Genomic DNA, 20,050 nt, shown 5'->3' on the forward strand with positions numbered 1-20,050 from the left:
ACACCACCTGGCACTACCACTGAGCAAGCAATATCCCAGAGGAACGTCAGACATAATATGGACCAATTTACTGATTTCATATCAGTCAAAGACTTTCTTCATTAGTAGAGGAGCTGAACCCTCACAGATGAGCAGACACGGCACGGTTAATTTGCCATTAATGCTGAATTAAGCCCTCCAACCTAAATCTCATTCATCACCACAGGATCAGTAATGCAGATGTTACACAATACAAAGAGAGAAGTTCACAGTGTGCCAAACAGGACCCCTTGCTCATTGCAAACAGCTCTAACACCACTGCACGGAAAAGCAAATCCGGACCTCAGCATGTAAGAACATGCAGCGTGTCGATGTGGAGGATGAAGGCGAGCGAGAGAAGAAAGCAACAAAGTCACTGGAGAAAGAAAGAGGGGGCAGATCCCCCTTATACTCTGGAACATCTGGCCGCCGGGCCCCAGCTTCAGAGCTGTTTGAACTTAACTGTGCTGGGGTGTGTGTGCATGTTAGATGCAGCTGTAAGGGGGGGTGGGGTCGGTGTAGAGAGTGGGGGCCTATTCGGGAAGAAGGTCCTTATATGAAGGAGGACAAACTTCCCTTTCATCCCTCCTGGGGTCATTAACTTCGATGGCCTTTAGGGCTTCAGCCTGTAAATAACTCCAAATTAACAACAATCAGAGCGGCTCTTTCTGCAAGGCTCCCTGACAGAATCGCAGTGTTAAAAATCGCCCTAAATCTTAGAGAAAGCTTTCAGTGTGATAGCGAGGAGCGGAGCTTTTCAACCTAATCTCCATCTGCCACATGTTCCGCTGACAATCACTCTGACACATTACCTTCATCCACAAACGTAAAGACTCTTAACCCACCTATAGAAGAAGTCTGAAGCAACAGAGGTAACAGGTACTGCTTTAAAGGGAGAGCTTGTCGGGAAAGCCAATTCTCCCAATTTCTCACTTATACCAGATGTAGTCAGCCATGGTATGTCAGAGTCCAAATTTTGCTTCTTTAGCTTAGAACTAGAAGGTTTAGTTCAAAACTATGAGGCTAATGTTGCTAACAAACACTAGAACTCAATAGTCACCAAAATAGCCCAAACTGTTTCTGTTAAAAACATATCATCACACCATCACAAGCAACATTTAGGTCTTCGTTTCGGTTGCACAGACTTGTCGAAGTGGTCCAGAGTGAAGTAAGACTTACTGGGAACTATATAAATGAACAAACCTTCGCCGCTATGCTATATCAGGCAAAGCCAGGGCTGTTTTTACAGAGCAGGGCTGATCTTGGATCAGATTCCTCTGCATTTATGATGGTCACTGTCAGAAATACTGATTCTAGATCAGCACTCCTACTCCCGAGGTGGTATACGAATACAGACCCTGTTGTCTAAAGTACCTTCTGGACAACAAGTCATACTTAGTCCTAAACCACACTGGCAAGTCTACTTGACCTTAAGAAAAGACCCAGATGTGGTTTGAGAAGATTGAGAGACGTTCTGATGATGTATTTTTTTTTTACACAAACAATTCAGGCTATTTGGGTGACTACTGACTTCTAGTGTTTGTTAGCAACGTTAGCCTTACTGTTCCGGTTCTAAACTGAAGACTCAAAATGTGTCGCAGCCATTCGACTATATTTGTAGGTGGAAAACTGCGTAAATAAGACTTTTTTGGCCAAATTCTTCATTTAAGAAGACAAACCTACACATAACAAGCATGAAACAGTTTACATCAGCATATTCTGCATATATGAGGTCTATACTGAGGTCTACTTGTTGGCTATCCCTTCTGGCTCGCTGTCACTTGAAGTCAGAAGGGGGAAAAAAAAGCCAAGCTGGTCTCTTAGAGCGACACTGACTAGCACGGTTTCACATCCACCGCTGTCTTTTTCCAGCCCCATCTGCACTTTCGTTTCATCTTCAGCTCTCTGAGTCAGAAACAGAGACACACACAAACATCTACAGTCCAGAAACACACAAAAAAAATGCACCTTAACGAACCTTCGGTGATTGCATAGGAAAAAAAAAGGCAGGGTTCCCCCAGACAACTGATACCGGCTCACATTATAATGACAGCTCATTTAGTGAGACCACAAGGACTCACCTATTCCTTTATACGTACGTTTTCTTCTCTTTTTAGACAGTATTTTAATATTTTCCCCTCATCCTGTCAGGTTTTCATTGTTTTTCAGAGAAAACACAGCCTACTGAGCAGCTCAGTGAGAGAAATAAGGTTCTCGTATTGACGCACTAAACAGCAACTGGAACTGCGTTTATATTATAGAATATAAGAACTAAGAACTAGAAGCAAGTTGAACTAGAAACTGGCCTCGACTTAGCAATTAAAACCAACGCATATAATTACAATTCAGGTATTGTTTATTAACCAAGACACACATCATGCCAAACGGCACAACTGCACAACTTCCTTTCCCGCTTAGTTCTTACTTTTTGCGCCTGTGATAAAAGATATATACTAACAACTAACTAGCATATACTTTTATTAATACTAACAAAAAAAGAACCACATGTCTTTAGTTTATTCCAAAAATTTTGTGCAGCATGTAATTACATAGTCATGCGCAAGTGTCTGAACATCTCCAGTCAAATAAGGTTTTGTTGATTTTCTATGACAGCTCATTTAGTTAGACCACAAGGTCTCACCTATTCCTTTATATGTGGCAAAGTAAAACGCTAACACATCCTCTACAGAGCCAATAAAAAATATAAAATAAAATAAAAATAATCATTTTAATGCAAAAGTTCATTTTTGCTGAATTTAGCATTTTAGGGGGTGAAAAAGAAAATGTAAAATGCACATTTCTAGTTCTAGCATTACATAGTTTTTTTCCCCACTTTGTTCAAATTCAGCTAATAAGTAGAAACTGTGCACTGAAATGTGCGTAAAATACCATATTTAAGTTCCCTGCCGACTTATTTTGACTTAGAACATTAACAAAACAGGTCATTTGAAACTTCACACACACAACTGTAGCCATGCTTGGTTTAATTAGAGATACAAAAATATAAAATATGAAAATAACAGTAATATAAAATACAGTCTAAACAAGTGTAAAATATCGCCTCCATTTGTGACGATAGCTAAACACCAATTTTGCATTCAGTACCATATTTAAGTTCCCTGCAGACTTATTTTCACATGTCATTTGAAACTTCACACACAAATGGAGCCATGCTTGTTTTAATTAGATATGACCGATTGGAGAAATATAAAATATGAGTAACAGTAAATATAAAATGCGGTCTAAACAAGTGTTTGTACACAGATCTCTGTGTAAAACGTCGCCTCTGTTTGTGACAACAGCCAAACATCAAGAACGAAAGTAGCGCAAAACCACCTTACCCCACTGAGTGGAGGTTTCTCCGGGTAATGTGGTGTTAAATCATATGAGAAGATGCCTTCATTGTGCATTTTTTAACATAAAATGTTTGGGCATAGTGGTCATTTCTCATTTCAGCAGCAGCATAAGGCCTCAGCGCCCTACGTCGTCGGTGACTAATGAGTCTGTGCTCCTGTGCGCTGAGACGCCGACGCCGAAGATGAAGCGCCATGCTGTGGTGAGCGTCCTGGAACGTGTTGAACCTTTGCTGTTTACTCACAGCAGATGGTGGAGGGCTGAAAGGTGGGCAGGTCCAAACAACCACCGCGATGTGTTTATCCATGTGGAGAGGGCTGGAGCACGACACACACAGAGGCACGGCACGGCCAGGCATGCTGAGCTGCAAGCTAACTTAACAGACGCCCACTCACATTGAGAAGCCCGAGTGATCCGCTGTTAACTGAAGGCCTGGAGACCTGAAGGATGTCAAGATAAAGGCCTAAAGACACTCTTTCTTTGTCAAAATATTTTTAAAATGACCTCGCAGGTCAAACTTAGAAACATGAAGACTCATAAAGGGTTCTTTGGAGGAAAGCCACTGAAGAACCACTTTTGGTTCCCTAAAGAACCCTTCAAAAGATGAAAGCAAATGAAGAAAAAAAAAAAGAACAAATTTGAACGTATCAGTACACTCAAGCCAAGAGCCATCCAGACAGATACAAAGTACAAAGAAACATCTGAGACCTTCAGGTGAGGCACAAACTAAAGAAACCGACATTAAAATGTGAGCGAGGCATTAAAAGCACCTGAGTCTTCTCAGAAAGCTCCTCAGAAAACCACCAGACCTTCAGAAACCACACTGTTAAACGGCTTAAAGTGAGGAGGGCTGACTTTACAGCAAAGTGGATCAAAACTGTGCCGCGACACCGCCAGCAGAGTACATTAGCTCGGCGAAAACCATCTCTGAGGGTGCATAATCCTGCCTCCCACACCACTTATGGAGCTGACAGAGGCCAGAGAGGACCAGAACGCAGCGCACCACGTCCTTCCATTATCTGCAGAGAGAGCTCGATTTCACAGGTTAGGCCAGGCCTGCTGTTAGAGAGAGGAAAAACAAGAGCATCGAGACGACAGAGAAGACCATCTCTGCTATCTCTAGCCTTCTTAAAGGCCAAACCTCAGTTATTTGGCTGCGTAAGCTCAAATGGTAGAACGAACCCCCTCTATCTCTATCTCTCTGAACGAGAGCACAACTGAACTCACCTCAAAGCCACAGCAACCTCTCTCAGCACGTTTGGCCTGTATTAAGGCAGCGCGCCTGCTCTCCTGACTGAATTGGTGCACTGTAGCACCGTAGCAATTTGGAATTTAGCTTTTATAAGGGGATCTGATTTTGCAGGTTTATATGTGAAAGACAAGAGCAGATATGAATCAGTTGGAAAAACAAGAAATATAAGACATGACTGTGTTTAAATGCAGTGCAGGAGACATGAGATTAGATTAGAGGCCCAGTTAACTTGTCCATCACTTTTGTCGGAAGAAAACCTCGTATCGACATTTTTCAGCTTTTGACATCATTTGAAAACACCTGTTACTCTTTACATTGTGTGTAAATTTCATGATGAACAGACTAAAAGAAATGACCCTAAACGCCTCGGGAAAAACGTCTGGTTCCATTGACTTGCATTAAAAGTAAAGTCGGTTTTTCCTTCTCCTGTAAAGTCACCGTTTTGGAGGTACAAGATTAACAAGGACAGTGAAGACAGCTGTTCTACTCAAAGTATCCCAGTCTTTAGCATATCTTTCCTCTGTAGTCCTTGGCAGCAGCCTCATTCCAACAGTGGGCCATGAGAAAGGCTTACGAAAACCACAGAAAGAGCACCGTGACCCGTTACTGAGGCTAAAAGTACTACTTCATCGGTTTCGCTTGCCAGCCGCGTCTGCGCTCAATACGCCCATGCTTTCCCCAATCGTCTCTATCGCAGAGCGCTGTTAGATCAGCTCTTAATGTCACTACTAATTGATGCTAATGCATTTAGACCATCACAGTCAGAGAGAGACACACACGGAAAGTCAGCAATCAGCCAACAGTGTTCAATGCAGCACGATCGACAGTCTCTCCTTCAGCCGTGAGTCGGGTCTCATCAAACCCACGTCCCTTTGGCCCGGCAGACGCATCAGCACATCACTCTTTCACAAAAACGGCCCTCCACTATTCACTGAAGTCACAGGGTGTTTTTATAGAAATATATGGAGGGCAAGTCTTTCTTAGTCCAAGAATTTGCAATCCAGGGCTAATTGCATTGGCCTGGCCTCAGAACCTACTCTTTTAACTTAATTAGCTTTAGGTATGATTAATTAAAGCTCCCTGCGCAGCAGGAGGATTTGTAGCATGTGCAAATTAACGCAAGAGAACAGCTTTTATCCAGGCTGTGGTAACCAATATAACAATGACATCAAATAAAAGGAAACACAAGAAACGTGAAGCCTAATTACATCAATAATTGTGTATATACTAGTAAATGTGGTCAGCAGCATGGAAAAAATATCAAATTTAAGGCGTCTACTAATTATATTTATTTCAACCTAGTTTCTATATGGAGACTTGCGATCTTCAGATTCAGTCTTAAAATATTTATAAATAATATTTTATACATGAATGCTTGGGTCAAAAACAAGTTAAATGCCACTTTCACAACTTTTAATGAAGAAATCAAGACTAAGCTTTACACATACAAGATAGATCAATAATAACGCCCATATTAGGGAATATATCGTTGTTGTCGGACGAAAACCTCGTATCTCCGTTTTTGACGTTTTTCAGTTTTTCACATAATTTGAAAATGCCCGTTGCTCTTTACACGGAGTGCAAATTGCTTGATGAACGGACTGAAAGAAATGACCCAAAACGACTCAGGGAAATGTCTGGTTCCATTGACTTACATTAAAATTGAAGTAGGTTTTTTCCTTCTCCTGTAAAGTTCCCATTTTGGAGATACAATGTCTTATTCTGAACAACAGCGATATGTTTTTGTGAGTTAAATATCAGCTGGTAATCTTTTCAAACGTCCAAACTTCCAAAGCTGAGACAAACGGATTTACAGCTTTTTGGAATAAAACCTTCACTCAGACACACACACACACACACACACACACACACACACACACACACACACACACTACATGAAAATAAGTACACGTCCTGAACATTAATGCATGCTTGCTCGTTTTAATCCATGCTTACTACTTATTTGCTAATTGTCACATCTTTTTTTTTTTTAATCCCAATATGTTAAACTCAGTAAATTAATAGAAATGGTGCAGTAAGATGTGCAGAAAGTGCCTTTGGTAAATTCTCTGTTTAACCTTTTCAACATTTCCTCTCCCACAGCTCGCATAAGGCTGGAGCCTGGCAGCTTGCAGCAGAGATGATGTTTACAGCAGACAGAGACAGTCCCATGGCTGGGATCAGGAGGTGAAGTGTAATTACTAAAGCACACGTGCAGCGTGCGGAGGCCAGCCTGCAAACTGGGAGCCTCTTCAGCTTCTTCATGCTGATCTACTCCAGCACCTCAGCTTCGCTTCATTTCTGCCAGTGTTTTAAATTTTTCTTATTATTTCAGACACACACACACACACACACACACACACACACACACACACACACAGAGTGCATATCCCTCTTCTCTTCTCCAGAGACTGTCTGATAAGAAAATGTAGCAGGGCTGAGAGATTCAGCGGTTTTTCGTATCGAAATCGCAAGTCAAGAAAGTGTCATTTTAAAATCACAAGTGCTGCAAGATCTTATAGCCTATATTATCAAAAATGTTATCACAATAGTTTTAAGAAGGGAAATTTCCCTAACTAAGAGCTGTACACTGCCTGTAGAGCCATTAGACCAATCAGAGGCAACCAAACCTCCATCTGTTGTGCCATCACAACCACAACTTACTGGCTTTCTGGCACACTACATCAAGCCTCAAAGCAGTGGTTATTTTAAAAAGTGGATATTCTGGTCTTTTTGGGTTTTAAACTCCAGACCTCAGCTTCTAGAAAATAATCAAAATTTAAAGTCAGAAAAACTGCAATTTGACATTTTCCCCCAAATCGTTCAGCCCTAGTTCTGAGCACCACCGACACTAATTTTAAAAAAAGCTAAAAATTCCAATAAAATCACCAGTAATGACTTTATTCCATATTACCAGCTCATATTGTCCGTCACTGTTAGAAACAAGCAGTTGATTGACTTCAGAAGCTTTAAAGACGGAAATGTGAGCAACAAAAAACATTGAACTCTCAAATCAGAACCGTTTTCGTCACAGCAGCAGTTTGTTACCAATATGCCATTTTAGCAGCAGGAATTTCTCCGACACTAATAAAGCTACAGCTGATGCTACTGGCTGACCAATACATCGGTCAGGCCCTGGTTTCCTCAGCTCTCCACCTCTTGTCTCTAAAGAGAAACATTCCTTGTTTTGTGGGCCCCAGAGGGCAGCGGACTTCTCCTCGGAGATTTAAGACACAGAGACATGGCAGGCATGGCAGCCCATCAGCCAATACCCCCGCGCTAAGAGTGTCACAGGCTCCGGCAGTGTGTCAGAACAGCCTGTCAGCCTGAGTCCCCGGGCTAACAAATGCCCCTCTACCTCCTTCTCACCCCAAACACACACACACACCCTTTCACCCACTGTTTTCTCCATCACTCCAAACTAACACACACGTTTGTTTTTATACAGTGTCAGGACATGAGATCATATGTCCCCTATGTATTAGCCTATATATTCATTATCATTTAAAAGTCTGGAATCATTCGTCCTATAAATGTTATCAAATGTACAGTGTAGCTGGAAAGTCTATAAACTATACATCATATTATACAGTCTTGCAAATCTGCAAATGTTTGGGGTCATTTCTCATTTTCTAAGAGGAAATAAGTGAACACATCCTCACAGTGCTGCACATTTTAATGCATAATTACTATTTATGTGCTGAAGTTAACATAACGAGGGGGGGGGGGCATCAAATGCAGTATGTGCAAAAGTTACAGCACACTTTCTATTCCATGTTTTATATTTTCAATATGTTAAACCGAGCAAATAAACGGAAACTGTGCGCCACAGTTTACAGAAAAATACCGTGTTTCAGCGAGTCTCTGCAGAGGACGTCTTAACGTCCTTCACTGCGAAAATCGACGAAACGTTAGTCAACCAAGAGTGCTCAAACTTTTGCATTCGACTGTAAACCCAAGATTTGTTCACCACTTAAAGAAGTTAGAAAAAGTGATGACACGGAAAAAAGCTCATTTTAGCAATAACAAATAGTAACAGCCTATTTATAACCATTTCTCTTCACTATAATGCTATGAACAGCTGTTTGACTAACAAGATTCAGACACCACCTATCAAATACGAGGTATTTATTTTATTATGAAGCTCATTCTTGATACTTTGCAGTAAGGAAGCACCGTGATATCAGATCCAGCAGGTGTTTGCTATATTTAAAAAAGTTCACCATCAGAGAAACGTCTAGATTTGACTGCTATTCTCAACATTTACATTTACGGCATTTGGCAGACGCTCTTATCCAGAGCGACTTACAATTGGATCATTTTACACAGGTAGGTGAAGGTGGTGTTAGGAGTCTTGCCCAAGGTCTCTTATTAGTATAGTGTAGGGTGCTTGCCCTGGTAGGGGACTGAACCCCAGTCTGGAAAAGCAGGATGTTTAGCTGTAGTAAAATATGCATTTTATTCATTTTACTGTATTCATAACCCCACAGAAAGAAATGTTACATTTCTCTGTAATGCTGATTAATGTAGATCCCGTTTCTACATCTACAGTAAATGTTCATGCATCTACATTGAGGTGGACGCTGACATATATATGATATGTACATGAAAAACACCAGATATTGGCATCTGACCACAATTCCCAAATTGCTGCATACAGCTTTCACAATTAATATGGAATCTGTTCACTATGGAAAATTTCTTCATTTCTGTAATGCCTTACAATTAATTTAGCATCACATTATGAACATTTTATACCTGCACTCATAAGTAACTGCAACAAAAGGGGTTTTATACCTCCAAACTTCTGAACAGCAGTGTGTCGCTAACGACACAACATCAAAACTGTCAAACGATGTCAACAAAGCCAAACTCCGAGCCTAACCTTAACCTCAGTAACCAAACAAATGCTTTCATCAAAAATACTTCACAAAGTCAGGCTTTTGTTCGGTTCTAAGTCATTCTGTTGCTCCTAAGACTGCATGTGTCTTCTTTTTCTCTGATTTCCCTACAAAGTTGGGGCATTCTGTCCTGAAAATATACAAAAACAAACAGACAAACACAGGCACACAGGCAGCCCCTCATCTGCAAAGCCTGTTTTCTCCATTATTCCTCCCCTGCGGAGAGCAGGGAGTCTGAGGTCAGTGTGAGGGAGCGCTGTCAATTCCCCCAAATTAAACACTTCTGCCAAGAGCGCATCCATAATCAGCACTGCACACCACACAGAGAAATACTGGGAAACAAACCAACGACCAAAAACGCTGTTATTTCCTGGCAATATCAAACGACTCCGCAAACTTTTTCAAAAACGTAGTGTTTACCTAACTAGTCCGGGGCCAAGATACAGCACGGCTGCAAATGTGAGGCTGTATTTTCAAGCAGATTCTGGAAATGTTACATTTGGCTGTGAGGAAACCAGAAGACTAAGATTTTCCCTCGTTTATTACTGAATGTGGGGAGAACGGGAAGCATGACTGAGATCAGCAGACCGTGCTGCTGCCTAGAAGATGCAGAGGATCCTCGCACACTGCTCTGACCCACATGCATCAATCAAATCCCTTCAAATGTAAAGTGTTGATCGTTGACTCCGCTCTGCAGTCGCACTCATAACACTAATTATGAAAAGCAGAGGCCTGACTTCGCTGACGGGCTTGACTCGTATGACCCCTCGTCCGCTGTGGGTCAGCTCTTCCCATCAGAGCGCCGACTCTCCATCAATTAGCAGCTGCTCTTGATCAAATTAAAGGCCAGAACAGACTGAAGTCACAAACTGAGCACAAGTCACATGACCTGACCTTTGCTTGTCCAGCCCCACTGCCCCTGGCGGCTCGGTCTGAGATTGTTTTCAGCCTAATCCTTGAGTGACCAGTGTTAACGTTCACCAATTACCTTACTAGGAACGCTGCACTGCATCCTGGGCAGCTGGACACCACAAACACACAGACCACATTCTCCACAAGACCAGCAGAAGCGTACAACAAAACCTTGCCGCCTCTTTGTACGCATGCCGACAAAAGCAAGCGACACTTTTCGTCCTGTTTGAACAGACAGACAAAACCCCCTACCTGTCCTGCGACTGCTCCTCATACATCCTCTCCTTGCCCTCTTTAAAGAGGCGGATAGCCCTTTTGGATTTCTTCATCAGGCTGTCGATGTAGACCTTAAAGTAATCGTTCTCGCTGAGCTGCACGAGTTTCTGGTTCTCCTCATACTTGCACAGGATCATCCTCAGGTGCTGGTAGGTGTCCGGCAGGATGTCCAGGATGTAAGGAGGGCTGTTTTTCAGCTGTAGTCTGGGGTTCTGACACAACCTCACCTATAAAGGAAAACACGGTCTGAATTAAGGCATTTCATACAGACCACGATGGTCACGTTCTGCATTCAGACTGAGGCCCCCTGCGTAATGGGTAACCATGTTTTAACAACATTAACTCTTGCTTCAATGTATATTCCAGATTTAGTAATAGGTCACATGAGCATCTTGGGCAACCCCACATTGCAATTTCACTCAGAAGTGTGTTAACCAGCCTGTCAACACTGCTGAATGCATCAGCAGCAAGAACAAAGCCAGGAAGCAACTAAACCTCGGATTAGTTTAATAAGTTCAGTTCAGTTCAGTTCACACAGCTGACTTGACCCGAGTCAAATCAATGACCGAAGCTCGAAGTTCGATTCATTGAAACGGAGCGCTCGAAAGAATCGGTTCGGCAGGGTGAATCGAACTGAGCCGTCTCTAGTGTAAACACAAGGCGTGAGCGGTTCTCTCACCACTTTATCCATGAGTTTCCACGTTTTCTCCACCGTCCTCCTGTCCGCGGCGGCTTGTTTCGGGGGTCCCACCACGTCCTGGATGGCGTCAATGAGGCCCAAAATCCGGCCTTTCCGCGGGTTCGGCGCCCGTCCACCCAGACCCCGGCCACTGAGAGCGGTTGCCATTTCCTCCGCACTGTGGGGAAACAGACTCGTGTGCTCGGGTCTCAGTAAACACAAGCACACTACTTAGGGGCACTTCAGCCAAACAGTACACATACGCAAAACTACTTTGGGCTGATACTAGTTAGTCAACCAGCTCAACTAACAACTAAAAGGGAAGTCTTTCTGACTTTTCCAACAGTGGCCAGGCCAGTTTACTGCACTGACCTCGCTAAATAACTGGCTATCAACAGTCCGTCTGAACTTCTCCCTCTCTTTCCAACGTCGTAGTTAGTTATCTCAGCGTTTTCGGGCAGTAAAACAGCGTTAAACCCCTGCCCGACTGCATTTTCAGGAAAGCAGGGAACAACAATCTCAGCAAAACAAACCAAAACAAGGCGACTTTAAACACTTATAGGCTACGTCTATCAACGGCTAACGTTAGTGCCGTCAACGTCTCTGCTTGTAAAATCTCTCCAACGTCCACAAACTCCAGACTTACTGCGGCAAAACAGAGGAGCTGCCAAAGAGAGGGAATGTCAATGGAGAGTTCCCGAGTTGAAGCAAGGAGAGGTCCCCAGCAACCAAATAAAAACGCAACAAAAGCGACAAAAACACCGCGAATACGGGTGAAACTACTACATATCTAATCCCGACACGCTGTCAGCGGAATACATTCCTCGGCACCCTGTTCCCAGACAGTATTAAAGGCGTAAAATCCCGTTTCGGTGGGTCGCTGGTGCGGTCGCTGGCCAACGCTGCTCGTTTCAAAATCAGTCCGCTTTAAACAGCCGTGCTGGGGGAGAGCAGATCGGGCTGCGTCCCGCTCCGCTGACACCGCGGGGAGGAGCCAACACACACAGGCAGCTCGCAACCGTGGGCCGGACTATGCAAATAAGGAAAATCCCTTTTCACCAATCGCAATCGAGAACACCTCTGCGTGCCTAATATTCAGAAAGTGTCGAATGACATTGGGCGAAACGGTTTGTAGGCCGTCCCTTATATGAATATGTAAATAGCAGCGCTAAAATCTTATCACCAGTGGAAACTTAACGATGATGTTTATGTGACTTTGAGCCACGTGTGAGATCAGGAGAAAAGGCGAGAAAACACACCCCCACACACACGTGTGTGTGTGTGTGCATAGATAGATGTTTTTTTCTTTCCTGCATACTTTAAAATTAAAAACTAAGGTCCTTCAACGGTCCTTCAGTAAAGAAAATAGGAACCATAAACACCCATAGAACCCTTTGCACCATAAAAGCGTCCTTTGCATCATTAAAGGGTTCTTCAGGCTGACAGAGAATGTGCTGTTGATGGTTCTATATAGAACCTTTTGGAAAAGTATTCTATATACCACCAAAAGGGTTCTCCTACTCTTACAGAATCCCTCACTGTGAAGGTCAAGCATTCAGACCTGCACTGTTCTCTTGGTGTATGGCACACATGCACTGTCCCACTTGTGGTGAACCTGGTAAAGGCTGACTCATCTGGCCACATAAGTATTTTCCACTAATACATGAGTATCACACTCACTGAAAGTGCACTGCTGACCAAAATTAGTAAGATTAGTAATATAAATGCAAGTGTACCTTTATGTGACTGAAGCTTCTGCCATCCGTTCTTCAATAATAAGCCCTCTTCTGAAGTCATTGAGGTATGAGGTATTAAAATCGAGGTCGCCTGGGCCTATTGGGCATTTTCATACATGACACAGAGCATGGGAGGATGTTCACTGTATGCGCGTCTCATTCCACACCCTTAGTATCAGAGCTCCCAATCATTTGTATCATTATAAAATGTACTCTTTTATTAAGTGCACATCAACATCTCTCATCCAGGGCAGACAATTCGCCGCTGTAGCTTCATAACTGCACATAGAGAGGGGGACTGATGGGTCATGGGTCCCCTTCTGCAAGACACATGTTCAAATATACAGAGTTAAAGATGGTGAGAACTCTTATCAAGCAGGAAGTAACAACATCTGATGTATATGCTAATAAACCACCCACACCATCCTAAGATGTGTTTATCACACAGCTCAGAACTTACTATGCCAAAACTACACGCACACACACAAACACACACACACACACACACACACACACACACACACACACACACACACACACACACACACACAGGGTGATTCCAAGAGATTCCAAGAGATTTCAAAGTAATTAATTTCACTTGCAAATCATTACAGATTCATGCAGTAAACTGTAAATGGTTTAAATGAGCATGAAGTTTATTATGTAATTTTATAAGGTCTGAATATGAACCTCCTCCAGCTGTACGGACGACATCGACACCACAGTCAAACTCATCCCGTACTGGATTGAGCGTGTCGGGTGTCGCTGCACTCACGGCTCTTTCAGTGGGATTTCGGAGATCATCCAGTGCTGGAGAACCAACGGCGAACGCTCTGAGCTGTTGGAGCTTTGCTGCCGATGTAAATCACACTTCACAGTTATGACTGATTCACTCTTATTGAAGTAGAGAACACTAAACGCTTTCTGCTCAGGGGTCTCATCTCCTCGCAGACTGAAGGGAGCCATCTTCCAGTAACAGTCAGAAACTGTATGACCCCCTCTTTGAATTGGTATGTGATTGGTTCTTCTGCACCTCACGGTTGTAAAAAAATATGGCTCTTTGTAATCAGATGAATCTTTTCAATCACCCTGAATGTATGTATGTGTATATATATATATATATATATATATATATATATATATATATATATATATATATATATATATATATATATATATGTGTGTGTGTGTGTGTGTGTGTGTGTGTATAAAATGTGCAGAGCTGTCCCAGAGGTGTGTCCCAATACTTTTGCCCATGTAGTGTATACATATAGACATAGGTTTGTGTGTGCACACACAATATGGACAAAAGTATTGGGACACACCTCTCAATCATTGAGTTCAGGTGTCATCATTCAGTCCCATTGCCATAGGTGTATAAAATCAAGCAGCTAGCCATGCAGTCTGCCTTCACACACATTTGTTAAAAAATGGGTCGTTCTAAAGAGCTCAATGAATTCAAACTTGGTACTGTAATAGCAGGCTACCATAACAGCAAGTCAGTTTACAAAATTTCTTCCCTCCTTGAGATTCCACAATCAACTGTGAGTTATATTATTGAAAAGTGGAAGTGTTTAGGAACCATGACAACTCAGCCACAAAGTGTCAGACCACATAACTTACAGAGCAGTTCACCGAGTTCAAACCACCTCTGGCATCATCATCAGCACAACAACTGTGCACTGGGAGCTTCATGGCATGGCCAAGCAACTGCATGCTAGTCTTACTTCACCAAGCAAAATATCAAGCGTCAGATGGATTGGTGTAAAGCACATCACCACTGGACTCTGGAGCAGTGGAAACATAAGCTGTGGAGTGGTGAATCACGCTTCTCTATCTGTCAGTCTGATGGATGAGTCTGGGTTTGGTGAATTCCAGTAGAATGATATCTACCTGACTGCACTGTGCCAAACGTAAAGTTGGGCAGAGGAGGGATAATGCTGTGAGTTGTTTTTCAGGGGTTTGGCCTAGACCCCTTAGTTCCAGTGAAGAAAATTTTTATGCTTCAGCACCAAGACATTTTGGAGCACCATATGTTTCCAACTTGGTGGGAACAGTTTGGGGGCCTTTTTCTGTTTCAGCATGACTGAGCCCCAGTGCACAAAGCAAGGTCCATAAAGACGTGGCTGGATGAGTTTGGTGTGAAAGAACTTGACTGGCCCTCACAGTATATACATATATATATATATATATATATATATATATATATATATATATATATATATATATATATATATATATGTGTGTGTATATACATATATATATATATATATATATATATATATATATATATATATGTGTGTGTGTGTATATATATATATATATATATATATATATACACACACACACAACATCAGAGGAGTGACCAAAGTGCAAACACACACACACACACACACACACACACACACACACACACACACACACACACACACACACACATATATATATATATATATATATGTATACGTATATATATATATACATGTGTGTGTGTATATATATATATGTGTGTGTGTGTGTGTGTGTGTGTGTGTGTGTGTGTTTAAGTTTGCAGTTTGGGCACTCCTCTGATTACATGTTTTCTCGGTTTTCTAAGGGAAAATCATTTACATCATCTACAGAGACACACTTCTACACACTTTAATGCACAGTTGCTGTTTACTTGCTGAATTTAGCATTATGAAAAAAATGTGTCACTGTTGTCGGAACAAAACCTTGTATCTCTGTTGTTGTCGATTTTCAGTTTGTGACCTAATTTGAAAAAACCTATCGTCCCTCGTATTGTGTGTAAAGTTCATGACGAATGAACAAAACGAAACAGCTCAAAATTCCATTAACTTACATTAAAAGTAAAGTAGGTTATTTCCTTCTCCTGTAAAGTTATAACTTCATCACAATAGTGCACTAACATTTGCAGAAAAAGACATATTTTAATTTCCGTCAGAGGATGTGTTCACTTATTTTCACTAAAACATTTGTCAGTTGATGAGGGGTATTTTTCGCCACTTTTGCATTCAGTTGTATAGTGGAATGACCACAATTAGGCTTTTAGTGAAGGTGTACACTAATTTGCAGACGCACTGTTTGAAACATGCTCTTTGAAATAATCACTTTCAGTTCCTCATCTCTTTTCCTTGTTGCTAAGACAGAAGAATTATGTTGCTTGTTGACTAGAGGAAGGTCCAAAATGGCATCAGTTCCACTGTGCTGAAAGAAACCTTCACAGAGGAGAGAACTGACTCATCCAAATTAGATCATAAACACAATTACTGCTTGTCTGGATCAAAAAACAGTTAGCAGCTCATCTGGTTCATTTCCGCCTTTGTTTTTGTTTTCTGAACCTCATAAGAGACCGATGCAGAGCCTGTGAAGCCAGAGGACATGTTGCTCCAAAGTCTATTCATGTCAAATTTCAGCTCTCCGCCTTGACTCCGCAGTCAGCAGAGGATTTTGAAATGTGATCTTGGCTCATGTCTTCGGTGCTGCAACAAGCATGATGCTGGCAGTGGGAACAGAGCCCCGCGGGACACGACCGGCAGGTCATCCGATACAGCGTCTCTCTTATTAAAGCGGTCCTCTCTCAGGCTCGCCGCCCTCACACTCGCCAGCGCCAGCAGATCCATGCGCTCCAGGGCCTCGTGTGATGTCTTTTATCAAAGAAAGAATAGAGGGAGAGAGAAAGAGAGGGAGAGGGTGTGAACTTTGCCTTTCATTCTTATGTACAAGGTCTATACTGAGCTGTAAGGCCATTAAACATGAACAAATCATCGCTGTATCTCCAAAACATTAACTTCACAGAAAGTTCTTATATTTAAAGGTACGTTAAAGGGGAAGTTCCAAAGATTCGGTCACTGAGATTTGAGTACTGTCGTAAGCAAAGGTTTGAACACCCCCAGGCAAGTTTCATGTTTTATTGAAGTTGACAAATGTGTCATAAATGTTGCACGTATTAAAATTTGCAGACATGCATCTCTGTAGAGGATGTGTGCTTATTTTAATGTTTTAACCCATTTTCAATGTTTAGCGAAAGAAAAATTATGCAATTTATTAATATTTCAATCCCAGATTCTTGGCCTTTTTCATAACCCATTTTCAGTGCCTTCACTCTGTTCACTCCCCCAGACATTTATATCACACATGTGGGGTTGGGCTGAACCCACGGGGAGTAAAAGTGTGGAGGTGTTGTTTCCCTTTACTCTGTTCTCCTCCTACATGGCCTGCTGTTAGTGTGTGTGTGTGTATGTGGACAACATGAACAGGCTGCTGACTGGCTACAGCTGCTAAAGGAGAACCCTACGCTGAGCACTTGTGATATTTTAAACATCTGGTATTTTTACATAAATTTTTATGACTGTATTGAATAAAAAAAAATGCAACAGTGTAAACACTGTCAAAGCTTCAAAATGTTCTGAGACTAGGTCATGTATTCCCTAGCCCCCATGTGTCAAACACAAGGCTCGCGGGCCTAGTCAGGTCCATGGCACAACCCTGTTTGGCCCCCAGATGTTTTACATAAAACTATTTTTATCTAAATATTTTCAGGAGATTTTTTACTATGGCCCTTTTAGTGTTAAATGATCATTATTAGTTCCATAACTGGGAAATTTCGCCTCATATTTAAGACCTCTGTGCACCACATTCACACCAGTGAAGACACTAGGGGGCAGTAAGTAACACTTGCCTAGAGCGGTGGGCAGCCCTATCCATGGCACTCGGGCAGTTGGGGGTTAGGTGCCTTGATCAAGGGCACTTCAGTCATGTGCTGTTAGCTCAGGGGATCAATCCATTGACCTTCTGGTCACAAGGCTGGTTTCCCTAACCTCCAGCCCACTACTGCTCCCAAAAAATTTGTCAAGACAGAGAATGAATGCAGTCCCCCCTCTACCAGAAATTTTGCAGTCGAGATTCTCGCATTTGGGCGAGAAGGGTCAGCACAACCAAAGTGCAATGGTCGAGTCTCGCTCATTTACGATCATGGTATCGCCCCTGTCTGGTAAGTAAGGGGTTGAATGTGACACCCCATGCCCTAGTGTATACAGACCATTTATAGAAAATAATCTGCAAAAATATTTGGGTTTGTTTTTGTGATGTCACAAACATCAACACATTTAGATATATACACTTATTCAGCGTACTGCAGCTTAGCCACTCTCACTCACACTGAAGTTATAAGGAGTGTTTCAGCCCAGACTGCTTTCTTTTTTGAAGGCCTAACACAGGGCAGCCAATCAGAACAGAGGTCATTTTCATATTTCAGCCCTAAATGCACAGTAACAAACAGTAACAGGAGCCTGTTTTCTTTGAAGGGATAAAAAGGAGTCAGAAATTAGTCATTAAATAATGAATTATGACTTTCAGAAAACAATATAAATGTCAAAAGTAGAGGTCCGAGGGAAAATAAATGAACAACTAAGAAAAATGCAGAACAAATGTGCCCCTTCAGAATGTAATAATGCAAAGATCTGGAACAATTTGGGAAACTAACACGATTTTATTCCAAGTCATTTTGATTCTATTGGCCCAGTTCTATTAGTCCATTTGCCATGAAATGTTCACATAATGTAAAGGGCAATATTTGTTGTTAAATGGCTTCAAAAACTAAATCAAATGTTTTGATATGACTGCAAAACAGTCAAGGAATTTATGATGCTCGTCCAGACAAATCTATAAGGCTAAAAGAAACGAGAGGGCAAAGAAGATGAAATTGCTGACTTGAGGTCCTGCAAATTTGCAGAACTGCTGATTTGCTTTCCGAAACCTCAGATAATCAGCAGAATGCGTGCCTTCTCATTTGGCATGTGACTCCCCTTCCCCTTTTCTGACCTGCAGAGGTCAAGCATGCTGAGATGGCTCGGAGAGAGAATCAGATGTCAGAAAGAGCGAGAGAGCGAGTCTTCTGGCCTTGCTTTCCACCCTGGTGGACCTCGCAGGTAAACTCTACCATGTTATGGTAAACGAACGAGGCAGCCGTCAGTGCTGAGAGCTGATGCGGTAACTGCGCTCCTCTCAACATGAGCAAACCACATTGTTTCACAGCTCATACACAAACAAGCGCAGACGGCTACACTACTCGAAACCATCTGAGATCAGTGGAGAGAGATGCGCTGCGATGTAACAATTTACAAACCGTCCTTTTCCCGTCTCTGCTTTGCATAGTGGAGAACAGAGGCCTTGGCTCCACAGTGAACTGTGATGATCAGTATTGCTGGCATGGCTATGACTCATGTGTTGCTGCTGTGACTAAGCCAGGGTGTTTAACAGGGGGAATGGAGCTTTTAAAGTGCTTGACAGGAAGTTTGTGGTTCTTTGGCTGTGTTTGGGAAACACTCCGATCACTGAGTATGCAAATAATGAGGACAGAGCTCATCCAGAGCAAAAGCGGCCCTTCTGAGCCGCCGAAGTAGTCAGTACAGCTGCTGGAACTCTGTCGCTTTAAAGGACTAAATCTGTGTTGTTCTCAAAAGAGCAGTGTGGGTTTTTTGGTTGCCATGCTCAGTGTTTGTGATGATTCAAGACTTGTGCGTGTTTTCTGGTAATACATGGAAATGTGCAGGCAGCAGGTCAGCAGTTTCCTTATAAACTACTTCGTCAGAGGATTTTAGTCTTTTAGTCTCAAGAGTGTAGGAGGGATATGGAAAGTGGCAGGACTCCTTAATACCGGGGGGGGTGGTAGAGGTAAGATTGATGTGTAGGCCACAATATTTATAGTATTTCAAGTAGTAATGGGCATTTCCAGTGCACTCTCAAAAAGGTACCTAACCGTCGCTGAGGTGGTACCCCTGATGTCACTGGGGTGGTCCACATTCTGCAACTTTAGTTTGGGATCATAACTGTACGACAGAGAAACCCACAGGGCCTTTGAAGCCTAATGAAATGCATATTTGTATTTATATTCTGCATGTATTACAGTCCTACTGTTGTT

At 42.3% G+C, this 20,050-nt stretch overlaps 1 protein-coding gene and 1 pseudogene across 2 annotated transcripts in view; both read right to left on the bottom strand.

Moving 5' to 3' along the window:
- cblb (Cbl proto-oncogene B, E3 ubiquitin protein ligase) overlaps positions 1 to 12,354 on the bottom strand; it is a 132,098-nt gene extending 119,744 nt beyond the window's left edge. The window contains exons 1-3 of one of the 2 annotated variants that reach the window (XM_017691362.2): positions 12,039 to 12,354; positions 11,393 to 11,570; positions 10,690 to 10,940 (exon numbers count right to left, since the gene is read on the bottom strand). In XM_017691362.2, coding sequence (XP_017546851.1) covers positions 10,690 to 10,940; positions 11,393 to 11,560 — 419 coding nt within the window. In that variant the 5' untranslated portion in view covers positions 11,561 to 11,570; positions 12,039 to 12,354. Of the gene's footprint in view, positions 1 to 10,689; positions 10,941 to 11,392 lie in introns of both variants that reach the window. The other variant, XM_017691363.2, reaches the window with a different exon arrangement.
- A 5,626-nt stretch (positions 12,355 to 17,980) lies between these two features.
- On the bottom strand, positions 17,981 to 18,129 carry LOC119266071 (annotated as a pseudogene).
- Between the last annotated feature and the right edge of the window lie 1,921 nt (positions 18,130 to 20,050).

Source organism: Pygocentrus nattereri, chromosome 18, assembly GCF_015220715.1.
Source record: "Pygocentrus nattereri isolate fPygNat1 chromosome 18, fPygNat1.pri, whole genome shotgun sequence".
Classification (NCBI taxonomy): domain Eukaryota; kingdom Metazoa; phylum Chordata; class Actinopteri; order Characiformes; family Serrasalmidae; genus Pygocentrus; species Pygocentrus nattereri.